General features: G+C 35.8%; 1 protein-coding gene across 2 annotated transcripts in view; it reads left to right on the top strand.

Annotated features, from left to right (window-relative positions):
* LOC136027288 (protein fem-1 homolog C-like) overlaps positions 1-25637 on the top strand; it is a 56390-nt gene that overhangs the window by 24619 nt on the left and 6134 nt on the right. For both annotated transcript variants that reach the window (XM_065704385.1, XM_065704383.1), the window contains exons 3-5: positions 8060-8260; positions 11682-11900; positions 24428-24620. In XM_065704385.1, the coding sequence (XP_065560457.1) occupies positions 8060-8260; positions 11682-11900; positions 24428-24620 (613 nt within the window). The remainder of the gene's footprint in view (positions 1-8059; positions 8261-11681; positions 11901-24427; positions 24621-25637) is intronic.

Consider the following 25637-nt stretch of genomic DNA (forward strand, 5'->3'; position numbering starts at 1 on the left):
TGGTAAACTGAGGGTTTTCTGACCTGAATTTTTTTTTAGATAGTTCAAAAGTTTGGGAAAATTCGTTTTGAACCCTACTTTTGGGAAAACATTTTCATGTGAGTGACGTCACATTCGTGTGCACTTAAAGAGCAAAAAATTATATCATTTTTTCCCAGGGGTGGTCGTAGCGTTTTTGGTATATATATATATATGAAGCATGCAAAGTTATACGAGATAACGACTGACTGCAAGCAGCTGAAGCAAAAGGCATGGAACACGCGACAGTGAGAATGAAATTGAATTCACATTTTTCAATTTAATGACGCCACTTTCATATGTATTTAAAGAGCATAAAATTACATCATTTTCCCCAGGGGTTGTATCGTTTTGGGTATCTATGACGCATACCAAATTAAAGATGTCGAATAAATCCTAACAGCTAAAGGAAAAGGCGCAGAACAAGTTAGAGTGAGCCTCACATTGAATTGCAAAGGAAAATATTGCACAACGAAATCTGCGACTCGAAGACAAATCAGAATTAACCTAGAATCAAGGAACATGTTATTGTAATATCTGTGAAGGATAAACAGGAAGGAAGAATTGAATTCACGCCAGAATTTCTTAATGTAATTAAATTTGCTGATTTGCTACCTTATGATTTAAAACTGAAGAATAATACGATAACTATGTCATTGCATAATTTCGATATTCCAAGAGCATATGTGCTGGAAAATGCCTGGTTGTTACAGAATTACATAGCAACGCAATTAAAGTAAAATTATAATTATCCGGGAAAAGCTCGAAAATAGTTTTTTTTTTAGAGCATCTATAACGCCATGGAAAATTATTCAGGAACATCAATGAATCCGAACAGCTAAAGCTAAAGGTATGAAAAAATAATGTCTGAAGTAATAATGAACAAAATGAAGCACAATGAGATCTACGGTTAGAAGAAATTGACAACAAGCATCACAACTAATCAAAACTGAAAAGATGGAAAACAAAATCTGCGGTTAGAAGACAAGCAACTGTGAGAATCACATGGAGTCGTAAACAAAATATGACGTTAGAAGAGAAGCAAGCGAGAATCACAACGAATCCCAGAAGAATACAAATCTTAAAAATGTATGAATCTCCGAAGGATGAACTGGAAGGTGAAATTGAATTCAGGTCAAATTTTTTTAATTTAATTGACGTTGCTGATTTGCCACATCATGAATTAAAATTAAAGAATAATGTAATAATTATGCTAATCGGTAATTTTAGAATAACGTAGGCTATATAAAAGTCTGCCGCGTGTCGATTGCCAATGTCCCAGTGAATTTCATGCCCTGGCATTGGTTCCTTAAGAAATTAAATAAAAAAACAAGTTTTTTTTAGCTGAAAGTAAGGACTGACATTTAAACTTAAAACGAACAGAAATTACTTCGTATATGAAAGGGGCTGCTTCCTCATCAACGCCCCGCTCTTTACGCTAAAGTTTGATTCTTTCTCTCAACTCTGCTTTTTAAAACAGTAAATTTTGATTTTGGCTCTCCGCAGAGGAATAATTAACACGAAATTTGCAAGTTTTTTTTTTTTGGCTAAATGGCTTTCTCATAGTTTTGATCGAATGATTTTGAGAAAAAAAGGAACGGTGGAGGAAGCCTAGTTGCCCTGCGATTTATGGTTACTTAAAAACGCAACTAGAACTTCTAATTTTTTACGAATGTTTTTATTAGTAAAAGATAAACGTAACATATAAATTAGCTTACGTAACGAACTTTTGTAATCTCATGTTTTTATTACACATATGAGGGGTTCACCCCCTCGTCAGTACCTCGCTCTTTACACTAAAGATTAAATTTTGTCCCAGTTCATTAAGAATGATCCCTGAGTCACGAAAGCCGTAGAATAAATAGTTGAAATCACTAAAAATACTTTAGCGTAAAGAGAGAGGTATTAGGAGGAGGTGAGCCCCTCATATGTGTAATAAATTCTGTTCGTTTTAAGTTTTAATGCTGATCCTTACTTCCAGTTGAAAAAACTTTTCATATTTATTTTTTCATTGTTTTTTTTTTTAAATAATGCTAGATAATGCTGCGCTCCCTTCATGAAAATATTCTTCCCCCATGACAAATTCCTCGATGGATAGTTCCCCCAACATATCCCCCTCTTGTCAACCCCTCCCCCAACCAAAAAATCCCCCTGAAAACGTCTGTACACTTCCCGATAAGTATTACTATATGTAAGCACTGGTCAAAGTTTGTAACTTGTAGCCCCTCCCACGTGGACTGTGAGGGAGTAAGTCGTCCACAAAGACATAGTTATAAGGTTCTTCGACTACGCTGAATAAAATGGCTATCTCAGAATTTTGATCCGTTGACTTTGGGAAAACAATTAGCGTGGGAGGGGGCCTAGGTGCCCTCCAATTTTTTCGGTCACCTAAAAAGGGCACTATAACTTTTAATTTCCGTTAGAGTGAGCGCTTTCGCAAGATTCTAGGACCACTGGGTCGATACGATCACCCCTGAAAAAAAAAAAAAAAAAAAAGAACAAATAAACACGCATCCGTGACCTGGCAAAAAATAGAAAATTCCACATTTTTGTAGATAGGATCTTGAAACTTCTACAATTAGGTTCTCTGATACGCTGAATCTGATGGTTTGATTTTCGTTAAGATTCTATAACTTTTAGGGGGTTTATCCCCCTAATTTCCAAAATAGGGCAAATTTTCTCAGGCTCGTAACTTTTGATGGGTAAGACTAAACTTGATGAAACTTATATGTTTAAAATCAGAATTAAAATGCGATTCTTTTGATGTAGCTATTGGTATTAAAATTCTATTTCTTAGAGTTTTGGTTACTATTGAGCCGGGTCGCTCCTTACAACAGTTCGTTACTACGAACTGTTTGATCTGATAAACTGCAGATTGCAGCTGAATGACGGTGCGTCATTTTGGTATGTAGTATGTACTTTTTTGGGGGATAATTAGTGAGAAAGAATGATAATCGTAGTAAACAATATAGTTCTACTAGTTTATTTTTTACAATTGATGTTTGACATTGACCATAGTTGGTATTTCATCAAGCTACAAAAATGACACTAAAACTGCAATTTAAGCACTTTAAATAAGACAATGGGCCTATGCAGCCAGGCACGTCTGCCGGAATTTTTTTGAGGGGCCAATAATAGAAAAAGCATAAACAATAATATGAATTATAGTCGTTGAGAAATTAATAAACATTTACGATTCCTGGAGCGGGGGGGGGGGATCTCGCCTCGAGTCTCAGACCCCTGTTTGTGTCCCTGTATGCAGTATACTTGTTAAACAAGTGTTTCCCCAATTCATTGCTGCGATTTATATATATATATATATCGTACATATAGAGGTCTCTCATCGATTGGTATTGTCACTCTTGTTAATGCTTAACCTCGTTCTAGTATTGTGTTGCGAGAGCAACACTGGTTTTGTCCCGTTTTTTTTTTTTTTTTTTTTTTTTTTTTTTTTTTTTTTTTTTTTTTTTTTTTTTTTTTTTTTTTTTTTTTTTTTTTTTTTCCTATGCCGCCGATCTCAGCTTATTCCTGGAAACTGGTAAGGGTGTAACCTGTGCGGTTTTTACGGAAAGTGTGGACCTCAGGCCGGATTGATGAATATGACATTACATTTTGGAAAGCTCCGTAGAACTCTTGCCTGGGGCCAAAAAGGATGGTTTTTGCTTGTCCTCGAGCCAGAGCCTATGGTGTGCGAAGTGAAGTGGAGTTATATAGCCTATGTCAGAGAGGAGTATCTGAAGTTGTGCAGCCAAGCTTTCGTTTCATCAAACCATGTTTCTGCTTTCGAGTGGAAAGCTCCGTTCTAGCAGGCAAGCAGGCAGGCACCAGTTTCAAATTGAAGATGGACTAAAATCTATAAGTGTTAAATATATGCGGTAGTTCCCCGGCCCCACAGCCAATATATCTTCTTTGAGTGATAAATAGAAAAATTTACAGAAACAAAAAAGTGCGATTTTCCCACGGGTCCGAAAGTGCTGCCATCTATTGTTTCTAGCCATTTCTGTTCGTGATTTCAGCTGACTTTACCATTCTTTTTTTTCTACTTGGGATTGCAATAGAGAAATGGTATCAGATATACCTCTTAAACTTTAAAAGTTCTCTCATTGCTAAAGAAATTAGAGCTTATCCTTTGCTCCTTTCTAAGTGGTGGTGTTAGAAAGTTGGCCTCCGGCAAAAAAGTCAACTTTTGAACTAAGACAGATAGAATTTTTTTTTCAATGACAATCGATAGACCATGATGAGCTGATCAAGTATATGTCATCCATTTTTTGTTACAAAAATTCCTTCATGACATACACCAGTTTGAAAGTTTCAAGGGGTTGACAACTTCAGTGGTAAGGTACACACTTGAACCAAAAATAGGCCGATACCAATTGTGAGATATGTAGGGGACTTCCAAGCAACAGTCGATTATTAGCTTATAATCATCTTTGGCAATGAGGGGTTTGCAACTTTTGCTGATTGGTGTACCTATTATCTGTTTCTGGTGTAATTGATGGTAAGAACAACTTGGCTCCCGATTGTAAGACATGTAGGGGAGTTGTAAGTAATAATCGGCTGTTAGGCTACAATGACTTCAGCGACAAGGGGTTTGGAACTTTTGCTAGTTGGTGTACCCATTATTTGTTTCCGGTGAACTTGGATGTATATCCCGGGAGAGGGACTTGTAAATAAGAATCGGTTGCTAGAGGAGGCTCACGAGGGGCTACAAATTTGTGCAAATTGGTACACATCTATGGAATCAGGGACCCATAAATTTCCTGTAATGACTCGCCATCCAATAATAAGCGATCCTGGATGGCGAGTCATTACAGGAAATTTATGGGTCCCTGATGGTATTTTGATCCTGAAAAGTTACAGATAGTTTTATAATACCAACTAGATTACATAAGATAATGTTCCAAGTTTCCATCCGTCACGATGTCTACGATTGAAAAGGATAAAGTTCAACCGGCTGCAAAGTGACATTTAGGGGCCTAGTAAGTAATAATCGGCTGTTAGGTTACAATCATTTTCAGAGATGAGGAGTTTGCAACTTTTGCTTGTTGGTGTACCCATTATTTGTTTCCGGTTGAACTTGATGTCTATCTCGGGAGAGGGACTTGTAAGTAAAAATCGGTTCACTTTAGGCTAGAAATTTGTCCAAATTGGTGCACATTGTATTCGATCCCTGTAAATCTGTCGGTAAGAAAGTTCATATCGATGGTCTATCAATCACTGTAACCTAGAATTAAGATGTTACGCAACGGGTACAAACGATAATACAAAACAATGAGGTAGTTTCGTAATAATTAATAGAATGTCATCTATGGTATTTTGATCCTGAAAAGCTCCGGATAGTTTTATAATTAATACCAACTAGATTATACAAGATATTGTTCCTAGTTTTCATCCGTCACGATGTCTACGATTGAAAAGGATAAAGTTCAACTGGCTGCAAACTCAATTTAGTCCCTTTTTCCGATATTCTTTTGCTGTTGTTTTTTCAACGCTGAAGAATTTGATCATGTGATTACTGATTGTGTTCTTCTTTGAATATGCCGTTTTGAAAGCTTTGATAGTTTTGACAACTTCAGCATTTAACCGATAGCGAAGAAACAAAACCAAAGTGTTGCTCTCGCAACACTTTAATCGGCAAAGCCGGACAAAGGTTGCCGCAACACTTCACGTTGCCCAGGCAACGTAGGTCTAGTATTTTTATTCATGTGGTTTCTTCTTCTTGCTATTTGTGTAGAAGAGTTTATATACTAAACGTTTATCTTCCGACAGATCACTGGTGATAAGTGATCGGAATTTCCGTTTATTTCTTTGTTTGAGAAACTACGGTCCTGCCTTTTTAAAATTAATCTCTCATTTGACTCATAATTAGATTTTGAAACTCATGAATAAAAGTTCTAATGGGGATAAATTGAAACTCATATCTTGAAGTCTCTGAAGTCAGATATGACTAATATATTTCCGTTTTTGCTCATGAAATGATCGACAAGACTTCCATTATAAATGCTTTCAAACCTAAGCAAGACTTACAAGCTTCATTATCCCTTATATAAAAGTACTTATTAGAAAGACATATACATCACGCACAGGAAAAAGCATTCACCTTTTTCTTAGCTGGTATAGTAAAGAACGAACCAAAGGGAATGAGGCATAAGACTCCCTCAAATATGAGATCACAACTTGTTGAAGTCGAACTAAAATCGTATGCAAAAATAAACATTAAAATAAAGAAAAACCAAAATAACATCATCTTGTATACGAAGATGCAGTTTTTTGAACAAAAAAATGGATTTCTAATGAGCCCTTAAACAGCTCTCGATCATGTTCCAATACTCTAGTAGCTGTGGAGAGGAAAAGAAAAGAAAAAAGGACACCAGTACTGCCCATACAAGAAAGTCTTTTTAGGTAGTTACGGGCTGTTTTTCGAAGTTCCCGTAAACTTGTTTTTGTAATCAGTTTTTTTCCCACTATCCAGTTTTTTCTTAAACATGTTTTTTACTTTTTGGTTACTATGGGCCTTGGTTCGTTCTTTACTAGGTTGCAGCTACTACTGTAACCTGACTCTAAATTCATCGAGTCAGGTTGGGTGACTTTATGTGCATCTAAATTCGAATATCGAACATCTACAATGTGTTGACCAAATACTCTATGTCTCTATTTAATAAAGTAAATTGATATCAGTCTAGGTCAGTGTCAACTCAGAAAAAATCTTGAGATTAACAATTTTCTTGGCCATTTGCTTAATTTTTTTCATTATAATATATATTAGTTTTCAAAGCATCAGTCATATATTTGAAAAAGTAGTTTACGCATAAAGGTGTTCCATCTGTGGTTTTGGATGCTGGGTATGATCATTGTTTCATTATGTCAAAATACCGCAGAAGTGTATAATGTGCTTCCTAATTCAAGTGCCAACATAACATTATAACTACCAGGCACGAAAACGTGTTGTTTTGTGTCTTTTCGACTGAAAATAATAATTGTAAATTGACTTCTTTTTTTTATATCTCAAATTGACTGCTGGAGAACAATGAAGTTTACTTATTCGCAGGCTTATGTCTAAAGAACGGTAAGATGTCTCACAAAAGGTTTATTTGTTCTTCGTAATATAAGTAAATGACGTTAAATTCCAAGCCTTAAAATTGTTGTTAAAAATGGTTGATGCATTCATGCTAGCCTTGCTAACTTTTTATTTATTTCGGGAATAAGTTTCTTCAAGAGGTTTTTATTCCGTTTTCTCACTCATAAAAAAACGAATATAATTTGTTTTGAAATTCAATATCAAAATGGTTTTCCCTTTTTTTTTGGTGGAATTCAGGTTAAATTTTACACTTTTCTTGAAACATAAAAGAAACATATTACTCAGTTTTGCTAACTACTCCATTGTCCCACGCTCTCCAAATTAACTCAACTCTAGGTTAACGGCGAAAGCTGATGGTAAATTTTTATGGCATCTGACGTCTATTCTAAACATAACTTTATAACTCTTATCTTATAAATGGTTTGTGTTCCAGATCTTGAAGAAATCTGTTTCTAAGTCTCGGCGTAAAACCTGTCAAAATCGGATTGTTCGTATTATGAACCTATTTCTATTATTTCTATTTTCGCCGTGTCTGTGAAAAAGTACTGTTGATCGTCTGCAACTTTATTTTGAGACCAATAGCCTTAAGTACCAGGGACTGTTTATAAAGACTTGACAACTTTGATCAACAACTTATAGACAGGACAACTTTTCAAAAAGTTTTTTCTCTCGATCAGACACAATTTTGGATAATTTTCCAGATGACAATTCGTTCAAATCTTTCAAAATAACAAGCTTCAACCGTTTTATATGTTTGGAAAGTCAATAAATGAAATACCAAGAGTTCTGGGTGCATCATAGTCATTTATTACTGGTGATCTGGGTGAAAAACTGGCTATGGCCCTGCTCTTTGTCTTTTACTCCTCAGTCTCACTCTTGTTCCACAGCCCTGCTTTTAGTCCTGGTAATGTTGATGTATATCTATTTTAAAGGGCTATAAAAATGTTTATTCGTATATTCTAGTATCATTCGATGGTGAGAATATAGAAGATGCTCCTCCTCTCTGGGTGGCAGCAGCTGCTGGGCATCTAGAATTGGTCAGATATCTTCTCAAAAAGGGGGCTGGTGTCAATGCTGTAACAAGGACTAATTCAACTCCACTTCGGGCTGCTTGTTTTGATGGTCATACGGAGGTGGTGAGGTGTCTGCTGGAGGCTGGAGCCGGTAAGAAAATGTGCGGCAGTTTCGAATTCAAAATTTGATTATTTTTAAGTTAGGCCTTTTATTAAATCGAGAAGTCGAAATTATCATAAATGTATTAAAACAAATGCTGGTTCTTTTTTACGTGTTCCCACCATGGAGCATGTTTACCCAATACTGGTAATTAGTCTACCAATTATTTGTCAAACGTGTATTCTATTTAATGCACACTTCCTTGTTTTATCTTATTTTCCCCCCTTAGTTTCATACGACACAAACTGTACAGGAATACTGTCGGTGCTTATGTAGATGAGACGTTGGTGGTTCTCTGTCTTTGGTGGTATCTTTTAATGTGGCAGCATCACCCATGGATATATTCAGAAAAGGTACTGCCACTGAGGTGGGTAGAATTTCTCTGAAAAAAAAAGTCTGAAGGGAAACGCTCCAGTCTCTTTGATTCTGTGGTCAATGCTATGCAGAGTAAAAAGAAATAATTATGATGATAATAAAATTAAAGAGTAGGACTGCAGGGTAGACCTACTCTAAAATAAAAAAAAGCTTAAAATTACATCCCAGAAGAGTGTTAGGCTACGGGTTTAACGATTCGAATTTCTTGCTTCGAAGATACACTTTTTTTTCGAGTTCCCCTTAAATGTAGAGGAACTCGAGTTTTGTAGTTGAGTTTCCTTTGTCCATCCCTCTTTCCCGAAATAGATCTCCCAGTGCTATCCTTGAATCTTGACGTCTGTAAAATAGCCTATACCGGGCCTACATAACTTTTGTTCAATTTAGCATGACTGACTGGTTCTCATATTCTAGCTCCAGAAGTCTTTTATGTAGGGTATAATGTAATAATGATGTGGTTTGCTCTAGTTATGGCACTTGGTATTAACCAAGTGACATATAGCAATCGTAAATTCTGTCGGTCTGTCGGTCCCGGTTTTGCTACTTTAGGCACTTCCAGGTAAGCTAAGACGATGAAATTTGGCAGGCGTATCAGAGACCGGGCCAGATTAAATTAGAAATAGTCGTTTTCCCGATTTAAACATCTGGGGGGGGGGGTAGCGGAGGGCCCGTTAATTCGGAAAAAATAGAAAAAATGAAGTATTTTTAACTTACGAACGGTTGATCAGATCTTAATGAAATTTAATTTTTGGAATGATATCGTGTCTCAGAGCTGTTATTTTTAATCCCGACCGGATCTGGTGACATTGGGGATGGGGGGGGGGGGTTGGGAGGGGAACCTAAAATCTTGGAAAACACTTAGAGTGGAGGGTTCGGGATGAAAGTTGGTGGGAAAAATAAGCACAAGTCCTAGATACAGGATTGACATAACCGGAACAGATCTGTATTTTCTGTATTTTCAGAACTAATCTGTATTTTCCGATATATGTGCTTTTTGCATTACTGAATAAAAAAAGTGCTACTTTATATCTGCTGTTTCGAAGGTTTTGCCCCCCCCCCCCCCGAAAAAAAATTCTGCGTACGTGCCTGGCACACAGTGCCATTTGATTTGGTATAACGTACCCTTCAACAAACTCAGCGTTTCACCTCGGATATACCCAAAATCAAACATTAAATCTTTGACTAAGTTGGCAAAAAATACAATTTTAAAATTAAATCAGTTTTGATCAGAGGAAGCACTTGAAAAGGGCAAGGGGGAGGAGGATTGCTCTCTCCCCAATCTCTCTTCAACGGCTTTTAAACATACCTTGGAAGTTTCAACTTAATACCCTCAGCCATTCTTTAGATATTGCAGATATTCCCTGTTTCACAACCAGCAAGCACATAGGCTGCTTTGATTCTGTTCGGCATGCCTCAACATTTCCTTTTAAGTTTTCATTTCATTAAGTTTCAACTTATTGCCCAAAGCCTTTTTAGAGACCCAGGATCAAATATGCCCTTTTTCCACAAAAAAATCTTTATATCTTAACAATGGGCAACTTGCATAGCTTACAGTCATTGCTCTAGGGACTAAGGGGGGGGGGAGAGGATGTCAACCTGGGAGGCATAGTTATACTATTTTGAACAAAATGGATATCTCAAAATTTTAATCGGATGCTTTTGGGGATAAAAGGGCGTGGGGAGGACTGGTTATCCTCCGATCACTTTTGAATCTTAATAAGGGTGCTAGAACTTTCGATTTTCAAACATCTGAGCCACCTCCTAAGTTCATGTTACCACTCCTGCCATAAAAACCTTATATATTAGCAATAGCAACTTGCATAACTCACAGCCTTTGTCCCAGGGCTGAGGGAGGCGTCAACCCCGAATCTATGGTTATTTGACCCTTGGAGTATTCTGAATGAAATGTCCATCTCAATATTTTGATCGGATGTATTTAGGGAAAACGAACGTGTGAGGGGGTTGTTGTCCTCCGATCACTTTTGATTCTTAAAAAGGGTACTAGATATTCAATTTCGGGTCGAATGAACCACCTCTGAAGTTTATAAGACCACACCTTCCATATGAGGCACATTAAAAAAAAATACATTGAAGCCTCATAGCTTTTTACTATGGGCAACACGATAGCATTGCCTCTGATAGCATAAAATCCAAAGTACTTGGGTAAAGTACCATCTCAAAACGATCTCTTTGTTTCTAATGGTTTTAGGACATATCTACGAGAAAATAGCTCTAAATGTACCTTTGGCTTTAAGTGATCACTTAATAAAAGTTTGCTATAAAACTGAACAGTGGCATTGCGCAATTCTGGAAGATCATCGAGAACGAAATCCAAATTAGAACTACAAACCAGAATTATAAGTGAAACTTTGGTTGACTTTGGCAGCATAAAAACCCCATTTGATAGGGAAGATAGCAGTGTGCGAAGAAAATGCTGAAATTATCTGTGAGATCGGTCACGGAGGATTTGTATGGCAGTCCAATTTTACAAAACTGGCAGACGCAGATTTTTATGGCACTTGGTACTTTACCAAGTGGCATATAGAGATCGCAAATTCTGTCGGTCTGTCGGTCCCGGTTTTGCTAGTTTAGGCACTTCCAGATAAACTAGGACGATGACCTCCTCAATGCCCCGCTCTTTACGCTAAAGTTTCTTACTGTTTTAAAAAGTAGAATTGAGAGAAAGAGTCAAACTTTAGCGTAAAGAGCGGGGTGTTGAGGAGGGAACAGCCCCTTTCACACACGGAGTAATTTCTGTAAGTTTTAAGTTTTAATGTCGCTCCTTACTTTCAGTTAAAAATCCTTTTTTTTTATTTTATACTTGAAAGATTCCTTTTTCTGAAAATTTGCCATAGATTGGATTAACTTTTCCACTAATAAATAAGTGCTGTAAAAACTAATAAGCGAAAAAAAAGAGGATTTGTCCTTGTGTTTTGGACAAATGTTGAAGATATTTGACTAGTTATCAATGGTCTAAAATAGCTCTGCCCCTTGTGTTTAAGCTTCGTAACATCGGACTATTGTTTTTTTTTTCTTGCAGATATTGAGCTAGCGAATCGTCATGGTCATACCTGCCTGATGATATCTTGCTATAAAGGACATATCGAAATAGCTCAACTACTGCTAGACGCCGGAGCGGACCCAAATCGGAAATCTGTCAAAGGAAACACAGCACTTCATGATTGCGCAGAATCAGGATGTTTGGCGATCATTCAACTTTTGATAGAAAGAGGAGCAAAAATGGATGTGGATGCTTATGGTATTTTGATATTTTGTCTTAAGCAAATAATATTTGTAGCTTGCAATTTTAATGTTTTCTGTCTGTTGAGGAGGTCGACTGCGATAATGTAGTCATCTACCAAGGGAGGGTTTTTGACCCTATCTCAATATTGAGATTTCTACTATTCTCGTAGGACCTATGTTTGCCTGGACTATGGCCACCCTTTTATTGAACCTTTTGCTAAGAGATGTCAATAGAATAATTCGGAAAGAGGATTATAAAAATATAATTTTGATATTGAATAAAGACAATCGAATAAGAAGGAGGAGGGAGGGGCAAGATCCTTTATTTCTTGAAGTGGTCCCTCGTAATTCTGATGGTCCTCCCTGTGTTCTATATTAGAGTTTAAAACTGCTAGGTGTGTATATTATCTTACTTTGGAGATCGACCCCAAGATAAATGGTTTATTTTTCCAATGTATGACAGCCTCCTTTAAAATGTTCATATGTTATCTTTGTTTCATGACTTAGCTACCTTGCTTTTTAAAAGTCGCCATTATTTATTTTTTTTTGTTTCAGCTATTCTTCCTTACTCTCTAATAATAAGGCTGAGCAAAAGGTTACATGCTGTCTACCAAATACATTAGTTACATGTTGTTTTTTTTTAATTGTATTTATTTTGAGTAGTAAATTTAAAATTGTTCGATCAGGAGCAGTGATACTTTCAGGTAATTCTTGGAGAGGATGTCGGGAGAAGGTTTAATGGAACCAAAGCGCCACCACTAATCTGCCTTAAAGTGTTGCACTATAACCCCCATGTGAAACTTGGAATCTATCAACGACGAAGGAGCGAGATAAATTGAACGACAGTATCTGTTTATAAAAAGTTACTTGTACCCAGGTTATAAAAACTAGCATATCCACAATATTCTGTTAGTGGCTTTAGGGGATTCGAGTAGAGCATTTAAATATCAAATGATCTAAAGCACTGAAGGAGATAACTCATTGTTACATTACCATACAGCCTACATCCATCAGTTTTAACTATTAAATTTATTTGATTATTTTTTTTTTGTCAACATAAACTTCAATCAAGAAAATGACCGTATTCTTTAACATTTACACACGTTATGATTTGTATAAAAATTGCTAGCCCATAAAAAAGAAACAAAAAAAATAATATATATAAGAATAACAATTTCAGGATACAAAGGACTGTTGCAGGAGGTCTGTGGAACGGTAGACCCACCCAATCAAGCCTCCAATAAGTGAAACGTATTTCCTACAATTACTGTTAGCTTTTAAATGTGCCCTTGATTTAGGAATACATTGGTAAACCATCATTACAAAAACTTTACAACGTTCTAATTTCTTTTCAAATACTTGTGCTCAGTTTTTTCTACACACATTTAAATTCAGAGTGGAGTGCTTCCTGCCCCCATTTCTGTCTTTGATCACCTTGCTGCCTGCGGCGGTTGCAAACTTGGCAAGACAAACTTAGAGGATAAATAATTTTGGCGAAAATTTGGCTGTATTGATTCGTGCCGCTACAAAAAAAAAAAAAAAAGAAGAAAAGTATCCACAGCCGCTTTAAAAATTTCAGGGAATGTAGACTTGATCAAGAAGATCTCAGCGAGGAAAACAATTTGGCTGATAACATGCCTCAAATATTTTGATTTTGACATCCGTAGGCTTGAAACGTACAGGACATAGACAAAACCAAAATAATGTCAGTGAAGACAAATTGTTTGGGATATGACATTAATTTGTGATGCTTGATTTTTTTTTAGACTACAAAACAGAACCCACTCTATAAATGAGCTTGACTTTTATTTATTTAAATATGCTAACAGTTCATCCAAAATCATAGTTCTCTAATAGAAAAGCTGAACTAAACGTTCTAATACGATTCACCTAGGACAATAATTTGTCAATAGAAAACGAACAGAAGTTAATTTAAACCTTTTCCAAGATAAACAGTTGTTTAAAGAAAAGTAAAAAGCGATATTAAACTTCCAGACGAAACGAAACAAAGTCGTATAATGAGTCGAACCTAAAACGAACAGAAATTACTATGAATAAGTTAATAAAACCTAAAACGAACATAAATTAAAATAAATTAGCACATCAAGCTTATGAATAACACATTTACTATGGATGAATAAATGAAACCCACAACAAACATTAATTAAAACGAATAACCAAGTGGAATTTTGCAAAAAAAACTGTTACCAATGTTTATTTTGGAGTAGCAAGGACATCAAAATGAAAACTTTTTTGCTCCTTGGATCCATCTCAGGTCTATTAATATACGAGAAGCGTGATTTTCAAAAATATATTGTGTTGTTTTAAAATATATGAAGTTTTTAGGACAGTTTCATATTTCTGTCCTTGTCGTGACGTTGAATTGTGACAGTGATTAAAGAAAACTAATTAATTAAATATGGAAACGCATTCCGTTCAGTAGAGTTCAAAAATCAACATTCGATAGATTCCCAAAGAAAATACACATTCAGAAGAAGCTATAAATGTATAAATGGTTTTCAAAAGATATCCTGAAAGGCATTAATACTAGAACTTTCAACTACGCTGAACGAAATGGCTCAAAATTTTGATTGGACGTATTTGGGGAAATAATGGGTGTGGGGGGATGGGATTGTTGCCCTCTAATCACTATTGACTTTTAAAGAGGGCACTATTTCTTGCAATTTCCAATCTAATGATCCCCTTTCGAAGTTTCTACGACAACAATGGGTAAAGCTCATTCGCAATTTTACTAGTACCAGGATTCAGTTAGCGGGGACTATAAAATAATTATGAGGAAATCAAGAGAAAGAGAGCAGAGTAGGGACAAACCGTACAAAAGGTTAGACAATGGGTTAGACAAAGGTTAGAAAACATGTTTCGACCCTTAATAGGTACAATATGAGTTCAAGTTACCACTGTACAGTTTTCCGCAAATACTTTCCCTATAGGATTTGGTTGGAGTAAATGGCTTTTTAAAAATATAAACGGTTATCTAAGTTTCCACTTAATAATAATAATAATAAAAATCTTTATTCTTTCCCTTTATCACAATGCAATAACATGGGTATCGTCAAAAAAAAAAAAAAAAAAAAAAAAAAAAAAAAAAAAAAAAAAAAAAAAAAAAAAAAAAAAAAAAAACGCAAAAAGACGCAACATAAAGAACACACATGATGAGCTATCACTTCGATTTGAGGATATTGTCGTTGTAGTGCTTCACGCAGTATGGAACGAAGGAGTTTAAAAATCTTGTCGTTGAGTGTGTAGGCGGGCATTCTAACAGTTCTTTCCCCTCTTTAAAAGTTGCCACCCTCGTCTTGTGTGCGTGAGTCACTGAAGTAAACTGAGGCAGGATATCTCGGTGCGTTGGGGACTTCAGGATGTCAGCTCCAAACTTCATCAATGTTTCGTGCCTCCTTTCATCCAGGGTTGGGAGCCTGAGTTCGCTCAAGTTTTCTTCGTAGTTTTTGTAATTTGATCCAAGAACCGATTCAAACTGTCCCTACTACTTGAAAAGTTTTCTCAGGGGCCAGGTTTTCTATATTTTTGAATGAAGTAGAATTGAAATGAAAAGTTTTCACAAATAAAAGTATCCTTTTAAACCATAAAGATTACATTCAAAGTCAAATGCAAACATTCTAAGAGTTTATTTTCTTTGCTCTAACCTTGATTAGCATTTGCGATTATTCTTATTTTTATTTGGTTAACCGACAAATAAAATTTGGTTGTTATTTTATTTATTTGGTGCTGACAAATAAAAATACACTGCTACAAATACATATCGTTTTTAGTTAAGGACAAAGGACGCTGGCGTTTTGACAGGTTCAAGGGGTCAGTAGCCCTAGTATTATTCATTATGCCTTTTATTCGTTAATTTTGATTTGTATTGTGATTGTCTTTTTTTTGTCGTTGCTATTATGTAGTTCAAACTACAAATCGTTTTTTGTAAAGTGTAAATGACACTAGTCTCTGAAGAGTTTAAGGAAGCTGCAGCCCTACTCTCGTCCGTGGTGATTTTTGCTCTTTGCCTGTTTGAACAGAATATTCATTATAATTTCTGTTCGCTTTATGTTTTATTTATTTACCCGTAACAATATTGGCTATTTAAGTTTGACTTGATTATTTTAGTCTAAGTAGTATTGCTATTTACTGGGAAAAAAAAACTTATTTGGAAAAGACTAATAACAAGAGCTAAGTGCTCATATGGCACTTGTAACGAGGTCGGAAGAGCCAAGAGCTCATATGGTATGAGCTTGAGCAAAATCCTAAGAATCAATAGATTGATTTTCCCCCCTCGAACCCTCTATTCCCCCGGATCCATTTGCGAATTGAAAATGGAGCATCTGAGACATAAGATCTTTCTATATATCAAGTTTCATTAAGATCCGATCACCCGTTCGTAAGATAAAGATACCTCAATTTTGACGTTTTCTAAGATTTCCTGTTTCGCCCCCCAACTCCCCCAATGTCACCGGATCTGGTCTGGATTAAAAAAAAGAGCTCTGAAGCAAAAGATCTTTCTAAATATCAAATTTCATTAAGATCTGATCGCCCGTTCGTAAGTAACAAATACCTCATTTTTTTCTAATTTTCCCGAATTACTCCCCCCCAACTCCCCCAAAGAGAGCCAATCCGGTCTGGTTATGTCAATCACGTATCTAGGACTTGTGCTTATTCTTCCCACCAAGTATCATCACGATCTCTCCACTCTAAGCGTTTTCCAAGATTCCCGGTTTCCTCCTGCAACTCTCCCCAATATCACCGGATCCGATCAGGATTTAAAATGAGAGCTCTAAGACACGAGGTCCTTCTAAATATCAAATTTCATTAGGTTCCAATCACCTATTCGTAAGTTAAAAACACCTCATTTTTTCTAATGTTTCCGAATTACCGAATTAGATCCCCCACCAACTCCCCCAAAGAGAGTGGATCTGGTCCGGTTATGTCAATCACGTATCTAGGACTTGTGATTACTCTTCCTACAAAGTTTCATCCTGATCTCTCCACTCTAAGCGTTTTCTAAGATTTCCGGTCCCCCCGACTCCCCACAATGACACTGGCTCCGTTCGGGATCTAAAATAAAAGATCTGAGGTACGACGTCGTTCTAAATATCAAATTTTATCAAGATCCGATCACTCCTTCGTAAGTTAAAAATATCTCGTTTTTTAATTTTTCAGAATTATCCCTTCTCCCAACTCCCCGAAAGAGAGTGGATCCGTTCTGGTTATGTCAGTCATGTATCTAGGACTTGTGCATGTTTGTCACGCCAAGTTTCATCCCAATCCCTCCACTTTAAGCGTTTTCCAAGATTTTAGGTTTCCCCCCTCCAACTCCCCCCTTTGTCACCAGATCCAGTCGGGATTTAAAATTAGAGCTCTGAGACACAACATCCTTCTAAAAATCAGATTTAATTAAGATCCGATCACCCATTCGTATGTTAAAAATACCTCATTTTCTCTAATTTTTCCGAATTAACCGTCCCCCCACTCCTCCCCAGATGGTCGGATCGGGAAAATTTCTAATTTAATCTGGTCTGGTCCTTAATACGCCTGCCAAATTTCATCGTCCTAGCTTATCTGGAAGTGCTCAAACTAGCAAAACCGGGACAGACAGACAGACAGACAGAATTTGCGATCGCTGTATGTCACTTGGTAAATACCAAGTGCTATAAAAAGAATACTACCTTAAATAAGTTTTATCGTATGATATTCAAACAATCGAGTCCTTATTATAGCACTTTGAGAACTTGCAAAGATTCTTTTTTTTTTTTTAAGGGAGCAGGATGGGGGACCTTCCTAGAAAAGCTCGCTGGTGCGGCCAGACTTATAAACTTTTAAAGATCTATAAATTTCCACAAAGATTGCACAATATTTCTATTCTAGATATTTTATAGTTCTAATAGGAAAACCACCCTCTGAAAAATTATTCCCCGGAAAGAGGAAAACTCAACTCCGGAATCTTAGTCTGGTAAAACTGGTCCCTAGGAAACTTCTTCCTGAAAAACCTACCCAAAAAACCTTACCTCGGGTAAAATCGTCCAGGGAAACTTTTTGCCAGTAATGCTGTCCCCAGGATCTATGAGAAATTGCGCTGAGAAAAGTCACCTCAAGAAAAGTCACGCTCAATTTCCTCTAGTTACACCTACTCCAAAGGAAAATTTGGCCTGTGAAAACTTGACCTTAAAATTTGCCCACTAGGGTTGCTTTACAGAAAATAGGTGGGAACTCCAGGCATTCCTCCCTAGTGGGTATATTTGCTTAGAAATCCCTGAAGGGAACTCCCTTTCTACGACCATGCCTTCCATATGGCATGCCAAACAAAACAATTATATATTAGACATAATTTGGTCTTTACCAAGTCAATACTAGTCTGCTAACTCTGAAAGGCTCAAAGTACATTGCCATCATTTTTTTTTGTATTCTGAGATTATTTATTTATTTTGGGCAAATTCAAGCTAGAATAAAACCTATTATAAACCTTGACCTTGGAAATCAGACCTTGATCTCTACCCATTCCATTACAGCTTATAGAGCTAATGGTGCTTATAGATAGCCAAACAATTGGCATAAGAATATCTGCAAAGATTTCTCCCAGGGAGTGGCGGTGGGAATGTTCGCATAATTGGTCCAAGATGTGTACGATATGATCATAACGAGGTCACATCCAAAAAGCAATTAATTACCATAGTGTGGCAAGTTTGACTTGGCTAAAAGCTATTGTTGTCAATTTTTATTTTAACAGAAACTTTTTTTTAAGTAGGATTGTACAAGCGTCTTGTACAAGTCGGAATATATACAAATATTTTTTTTTTCGAGCAATTTTCCTGGAATTGAGCGTTTCAGGAGCAAGCAATCTTGGGCGGAGTATCTGTTGATAATTTTTGGGATGGGGGAAGTTTTCCTGCGGTCAATTATACTTAAGAAACAGTTTTCCGTGGAAATTTTCTGGCTGAGTTTTCCTAGAACCCCGGGGGGAAGGGAGGGCTCGGATGTCTACTCAGTGTCCCCTTCTATGTGAGTGAGTGTATTTAGCTTCGTTATTGAGTGTCTGAATTGTCAGTAGCATCGTAGAGAGTCAGTAGACAAATTTCAGTTCTAATAAAAGATAATTAAGGTTATTTTTAGGAAGAAATAACTTCGCCTTTAGTGGACCAGAATATTTGTTTCGGCAATCCGTCAGACCTTACTAAGAATCTATATTTACCAATAAATGTAACTGCGCAATTAGTCTTTCGCAAGCAGAGAGCTTTACCCATAGTTGCTATATCTTTCGTAACATAGGGCGTGGTCATTTAACAATATTGTATAAAGTTTTCACTATGCCCATTTTCCAAATCAGATTTTATGCATTGTTACTAATCACGTTTTTCTGCTGAAACACTTCGACTGAAGCAATTGGCATTGTTTTTGGCGTGTGATAACAATGTGATCAATTTGCGCCACTTTCATAAATTACATGTTAAATAGTCATGTAGTAAAAAGTTATAAACTCAATGATTATGACATCAAGGCCGTATACAACTTCTGGGCTTAGCTCCCCCCCCCTCTTCCCCGTAAAAAGCTTATAAACAAATTTTGATTTTCTTTTATATTTTTTGTAAAGCAACCCCCGAAATAAAATATCCCCCCCGAACGAAAAATCCTGGATGCATACGTATTTGACTTCATGTTAGAGTATTTTACTTTTCTTTTAATTTGTCTTTTTTTTCAGATCATATTATTTCGAGGGTGTATAAATTTGTCCGATTTCTTCTCAGTTCTTGTTTTGAAATTTTGTGATTGGTTGTCGTGCTTTTCATCAGGTTCATCGTAGATGTAGGCTTTGTAAAATTGTAGATGTAGATGCAGCTTGTTTTGGAGATACAAGTTCTCTAAAATACAGCATCTAAAAATAAAGAGGAATAGAAGTTTATCGCAGATGAAATATATCCTGCATGAAACAATGTAAATATTTATGATACTCATGCTTTATGAACCTTAAGCTTATTTGGGGCCATTGTAGGGTGAATAAGCGTGTGAGTTTATCTTACTGCTTCTAGTTCTGTAGTTCTTCTTAGGTAAATTGCTAACCCCTGAGTAGTAGAAAAGTAGTAGAGAACCCCCGAGTTTGCTGAGAAGGTGAGAGAGGTGTTTATTAGGCAGTTTAGGATCGACTTTTCGACAGGGTGTTTTTAACTTTTAAGAGTAGGACAATATTTTCATACATAAAGCTCGAATAAGAATTTCTATTAGAAACTGTAGTCAGTAACAACTCATTCAGAAGTGATTGTTTGAAAAGCAGGCTAAATTTTAGAAAAGGGCACTGGAAATTACAATTTTCAACTGATTGAGCCCCCTCGAAAGTTTATTTGACCACCCCTTCCACATGAAATGCTTCTGGAAAAAAATAAACGGAGAAATATTAATACACTTATCCGTTATGGATTTTTACTATTGGTAATGCAATACGATTGCCCCTGACTTAAACAGGAGAGTAAAAAGTTCAGTCTTCTTTGTAATGAAAATCTGGAATTATCCTTAAGGAAAATAAGGAAGGATTCTCTGTTCGATAGGGAGGAATAATAATGAGGATATTGATTCTACTGTGACCCTCCACATCGTTGAAATTCCAGATCACGTAGTTATTTCTGATCAGGCAACTTTAATATTTGAGGCTTCCCACATTCTTTTAGGAAGGCAATTGAAATAAAAAAAAATTTCATATATAGAGACCTTACTTTAAATAGAGATACTGGAGATATTCCATTAGATTGAATTTACTATAACTTAAAATTAAAGGATTCAATTAATATTTAACTCCAGTTTAAATTAAGATCACTTGACCACACTTTTATTGAAAATTAGGTGAGTAGGCAAACCAAGTCACTAAGCAGAGAATTCTTGCCCAATGTAATTGGCGAAGGTTTTCATTTATTCTGGCTTAGTTTTTCTTGGTTTGTTTGATTCAGTCTCTCTTCTGCTTAGGTAGAGCTAATTCAAAAGGCTACTTATCCTTCTTTTTTTCAAACAGTTCGTGATAACGAACTGCAAGAAGGAGCGACCCGGCTCAATAGTAACCAACACTCAAAAAAATGGAATTTTGACACCAACAGCTACACCAAAAGAATCACATTTCAATGCTGATTTTAAATATATAAGTTTCATCAAGTTCAGTCTTGCCCATCAAAAGTTACGAGCCTGAGAAAAATTTGCCTTATTTTAGAAAATAGAGGGAAACAACCCCTAAAAGTCATAGAATCTTAACGAAAACACTATCAGATTCAGCATATCAGAGAACCCTATAGAAGAAGTTTCAAGCTCCTATCTACAAAAATGTGCAATTTTGTATATTTTGCCAGAAGGCAGATCACGGATGCGTGTTTATTTGTTTGTTTTTTTTTTTTTTTTCAGGGGTGATCGTATCGACCCAGTTGTCCTATCTTGCGAGAGGGCTCATTTTAACGGAAATGAGAAGTTCTAGCGCCTTTTTAAGTTACCAAAAAAAATTGGAGGGTGCCTAGGCCCCCTCCCACACTAATTGTTTTCCCAAAATCACCGGATCAATATTATGAGATAGCTATTTTGTTCAGCGTAGTAAAAAAACTTCATAATCATGTCTTTGGGGACGACTTACTCCCCCACAGTCCCCGTGTCAGGGGCTACAAGTTACAAACTTTTACTAGTACTTACATATAGTAATGTTTATTTGGAAGTGTACAGACGTTTTCAGAGGGATTTTTTGGTTGGGGGAGGGGTTGAGAAGAGGGGGCTCATGTTTGGGGAACTTCCCTGGAGGAATTTGTCACGGGGGAAGAAAATTTTCATGAAGGGAGCGCAGGATTTTCTAGTTTATGAAAAAAAAAACAATGAAAAAATAAATATGAAAAATAAAGTAAGAAGCAGCATTAAAACTTAAAACGAACAGAAATTATTGCGCATTTGATGGGCTCACCTCGCTCTTTACGCTAAAGTATTTTTAGTAATTTCAACTATTTATTCTACGGCTTCATTCTTAAGAAATTGGGACAAAATTTAAGCTTTAGTGTAAAGAGCGAGGTACTGACGATGGGATGAACCCCCTCATATACGTAATAAGAACATGAGAATACAGAAGTTCGTTACGTAAGCTAATTTGTAAGTTACGTATATCTTTTACTAATAAAAACATTCGTAAAAAATTAAAAGTTCTAGTTGCCTGTTTAAATAACGAAAAAGTCGGAGGGCAACTAGGCCTCCTCCCCAGCTCCTTTTTTTCTCAAAATCATTCGATCAAAACTATGAGAAAGCCATTTAGCCAAAAAATATAAATATACAAATTTCGCTTCAATTATTCATCTGCGGAGAGCCAAAACCAAAACATGCATTGATTCAAAAATGTTCAGAAAAACGTTCAAAAAACAAGTTTTTTTGACACAAAGTAAGGAGCTACATTAAAACTTAAAACGAACAGGAATTACTTCGTATATGAAAGGGACTGCTTCCTCATCAACGCCCCGCTCTTTGCGCTAAAGTTTTTACTGTTTTAAAAATTAGATTTAAGAGAAAGAGCCAAACTTTAGCGTAAAGAGCGGGGCGTTGATTAGGAAGCAGCCCCTTTCATATACGAAGTAATTTCAGTTCGTTTTAAGATTTAATGTAGCTCCTTACTTTCCGTTAAAAAAAACTTGTTTTTTTTTTATTTAATTGGGCACTCAAGACGGCTGGGTGGAAGGCCTTGACGAAATATCTTCTTGTATCATTTTCGACTCTTTTTTGTCCGCTTGCTGACGTTTTCTCGGCTATTTAATATTATTTTTTTTCTTGTTTGTCATAAGTCAAACCTGCTTATTACCCTTTCTGTCTTTAATACTTCACAGAACTGTTATAATTTTATTTTAGCTAATATTTCACCATTTTAAAATTGTAATTACGTTTACTATATCACGCTATATCGTTGTGATAACAAGAGACTTAGGTCAGACAGACAGCCTTTTAAACCGGAGCACAGCGATACACAAAACAAAATCCTATTCAATTCTTTTTCTGCCGGGCTCTTCGCACTTTTGTGCTCTGAAAATTAAAAGGGGTTGTAAAGTATGTCAGTTAAATATGTAAGATACCGGTAAAATACGTAAAATACCGATAAAATAGATGAAATATGTAAATTGCCTAAAATAGGTAAAATACGAATTTTACGGGGGTCCGCAAAATCACGGTAAAATATGTAAAATAACCAATTTTAACATGACCAGTTTTACCAGTTAAAAAACTTGATGAGAAGGAAAATTGTGAAAGGGATAGCAGGGGATCCGGAATAGACTTTATCGGAAATATTTTATGAAAAGCAAATCCCAGCAGTTGCATTTAATACCACCTAAAGAATGTTGCAGGAATAATTACTGCGACTTACCCCCCACCCCTTAAATTGTGCCTACAATGTGATTAATTAATAAAAAACAAGTTTTAGTGTAGGTGAAAATATAACTTTGTGGTGTATTATTATGAGACTATGGATTGTAATACCATTTACTGGTTTTAAATTTATTTCTCTAGTAGAATATACGGATATTACCTTGATGTTTATTTAACGTTCCAAGATTGTCACTTGAGGGCATCAAAAACAGTAGTATTAGTGCAAAAACGACTTGTTGATCAACGGAACGTAATACAAACGAAAATAATTCTCTCAGTATAGTGAAAATCAATATTTGACGACTAAGCTTGAAATACTAACTCATCGGGATACCTTTGACAGACTATGTACCTTAGTCAATCTTATGATGGCCGTCTGGGCAAATATTTCAAAGTAAAATAAGTTTTCCAGGTTAGCTTGTCTTACTTAAAGAATAGAAGAATCTCGTATTAATTTTCATTAGCATAGATATGTTTTAATCCTATTATTTGAACCATCACACAGCTTTTTTAGTATATCATGACATTCCTTGTCTAATATAAACTGATGACTTTTCTAGAAACCTTTATTTTATTTATTAAAGATAATTGTAGACAACGTTATTGACTTACAGGTGTTGTGTTTCGTGATAAACAAGCTAGCCTTTGGGGGTCTTAATTTTTTTATTTTTTATTTTGCATTTTGTTTTCCTAAACTTTTTTAAGCACCAACTGCATGATCGACCAATTACATATGTTCAGTCGTCATTTTCAGAGCTATCTCTTTTGAAACATAATGAAAATAAGAACTAGCAACATGTTCTTATTAAAGGATTAAATAGCAACGAAAAATTTTGTATATTCAGTTGTACAAATATACAGCATTAATTAGAACGTCGTAAAAACGGAAAAAACTACAAGGTGGCCAAATGGATAGGAAATTAAAGGCCAAGATAAAAACGTCAAGTGTAAACCCTCCTGCCCCGATGTTGTGTGTATCTGAGTTTATAGATTTACGCTCAATTCAATCCTTTAACAAACAAAAACTATTCTTGTGAAAAACTTAAATTTTATTTGTAGTCTTGAAGAAAAAAAAATGGGAAATGAACCTTTTTGTTATGGGTATTCCTCATTTTTAAAATTTGTGCAACTTGTGGGGTCCTTATCTTACTGGAGTTATGTCTATTTTCATAGGAATGACTCCATTACTTGCTGCTGCTGTCTGTGGTCATCAAGAAATTGTTGAGTACTTGATAAGTCACAGGAATCTTGTCAATGGACGAGATGAGAGGGTCAATGCACTTGAGCTCCTAGGTGCCACGTATGTTGACAGGAAAAGGAACATTACAACTGCATGTCGTATTTGGACAAGAGCACTCTCTGAAAGGTATATATTGCGTAAAAGTAATTATGTTGGTAAAATCTTTAGTTATAAGTTAAAACACGTTAATTGCTTTTACGATCTCTGAAAATCTTTGCGGGTGTAGCTTCAGTTAACTATTTTGCGAAACAAACAGTAAAAGACAGATGAAAAAGTTGAAGTTTAAAGAATTGCACAATGAAGGAATAAGCAACTTCATATTAATTTTGAAATATGCAAAATGTGAATTTACAAATGAATCATTTAAATTAGGTAACGCTTAGCCTAAAATAAATCTAATATTCGTATATGTATGAGTTTTTTTTTATCTGGTTTTGAATGAAAAAATTTACGATCTTTGTGCTTAAGACAAATTTCAAGCGCTCTAGTATCTTTATTTTTTCCTGTGCGGTTAAATTGTTTGAGAATTAGGAGCTGGTGCTTGTTTCTTTAACAGTCTTATTATGTTAGTTGCAATTTTTTTTCAGAAGTAGATATTTTCTAGACTATACTTCTGCAATAATTCTAATTTTATTTAATATTGGATAATTATATGATGATTATAGTTACTAATTATTTGGTAGAATTTCAACTTGCTGTAAAGAGAACAGTCTTTAATTCTAAAATGGACGGATGCCCTAGAATTGTTGCCTATTTTTGGAGACACAGTTGTTGATTTTGGTTCTTAAAAATAAGCTTCAGTACCTTCTATTGATTTAAATCATTTGTAAATTGTAATCAAGCACTCACTTGTATTTCAATATATTTTATTTTTGGCCAACCATGTAGGACCAAACGAAAAGCCCTCAGTTATTCCACAATGGGATGGGAAGATGTGTAAGTTAGGATTTAAAGGAAATTTGAACTTCTTGGTAGGGTCTAAAGAGGGAAGCGTTGAATATATTGGGATGGAAAAGAAACGTGCGAAGATATGTGGACCTCAAATGACGTGGTACTACAGTGAGTTGTTAGTAGTAGGTGTAGTAGTAGTAGCAGATATTAGTTTGTTCTAAGAGAAAATATTCTTTTAGACTGCACCTTAGA

This window comes from Artemia franciscana, chromosome 5 (assembly GCF_032884065.1).
Source record: "Artemia franciscana chromosome 5, ASM3288406v1, whole genome shotgun sequence".
In the NCBI taxonomy this organism is placed as follows: domain Eukaryota; kingdom Metazoa; phylum Arthropoda; class Branchiopoda; order Anostraca; family Artemiidae; genus Artemia; species Artemia franciscana.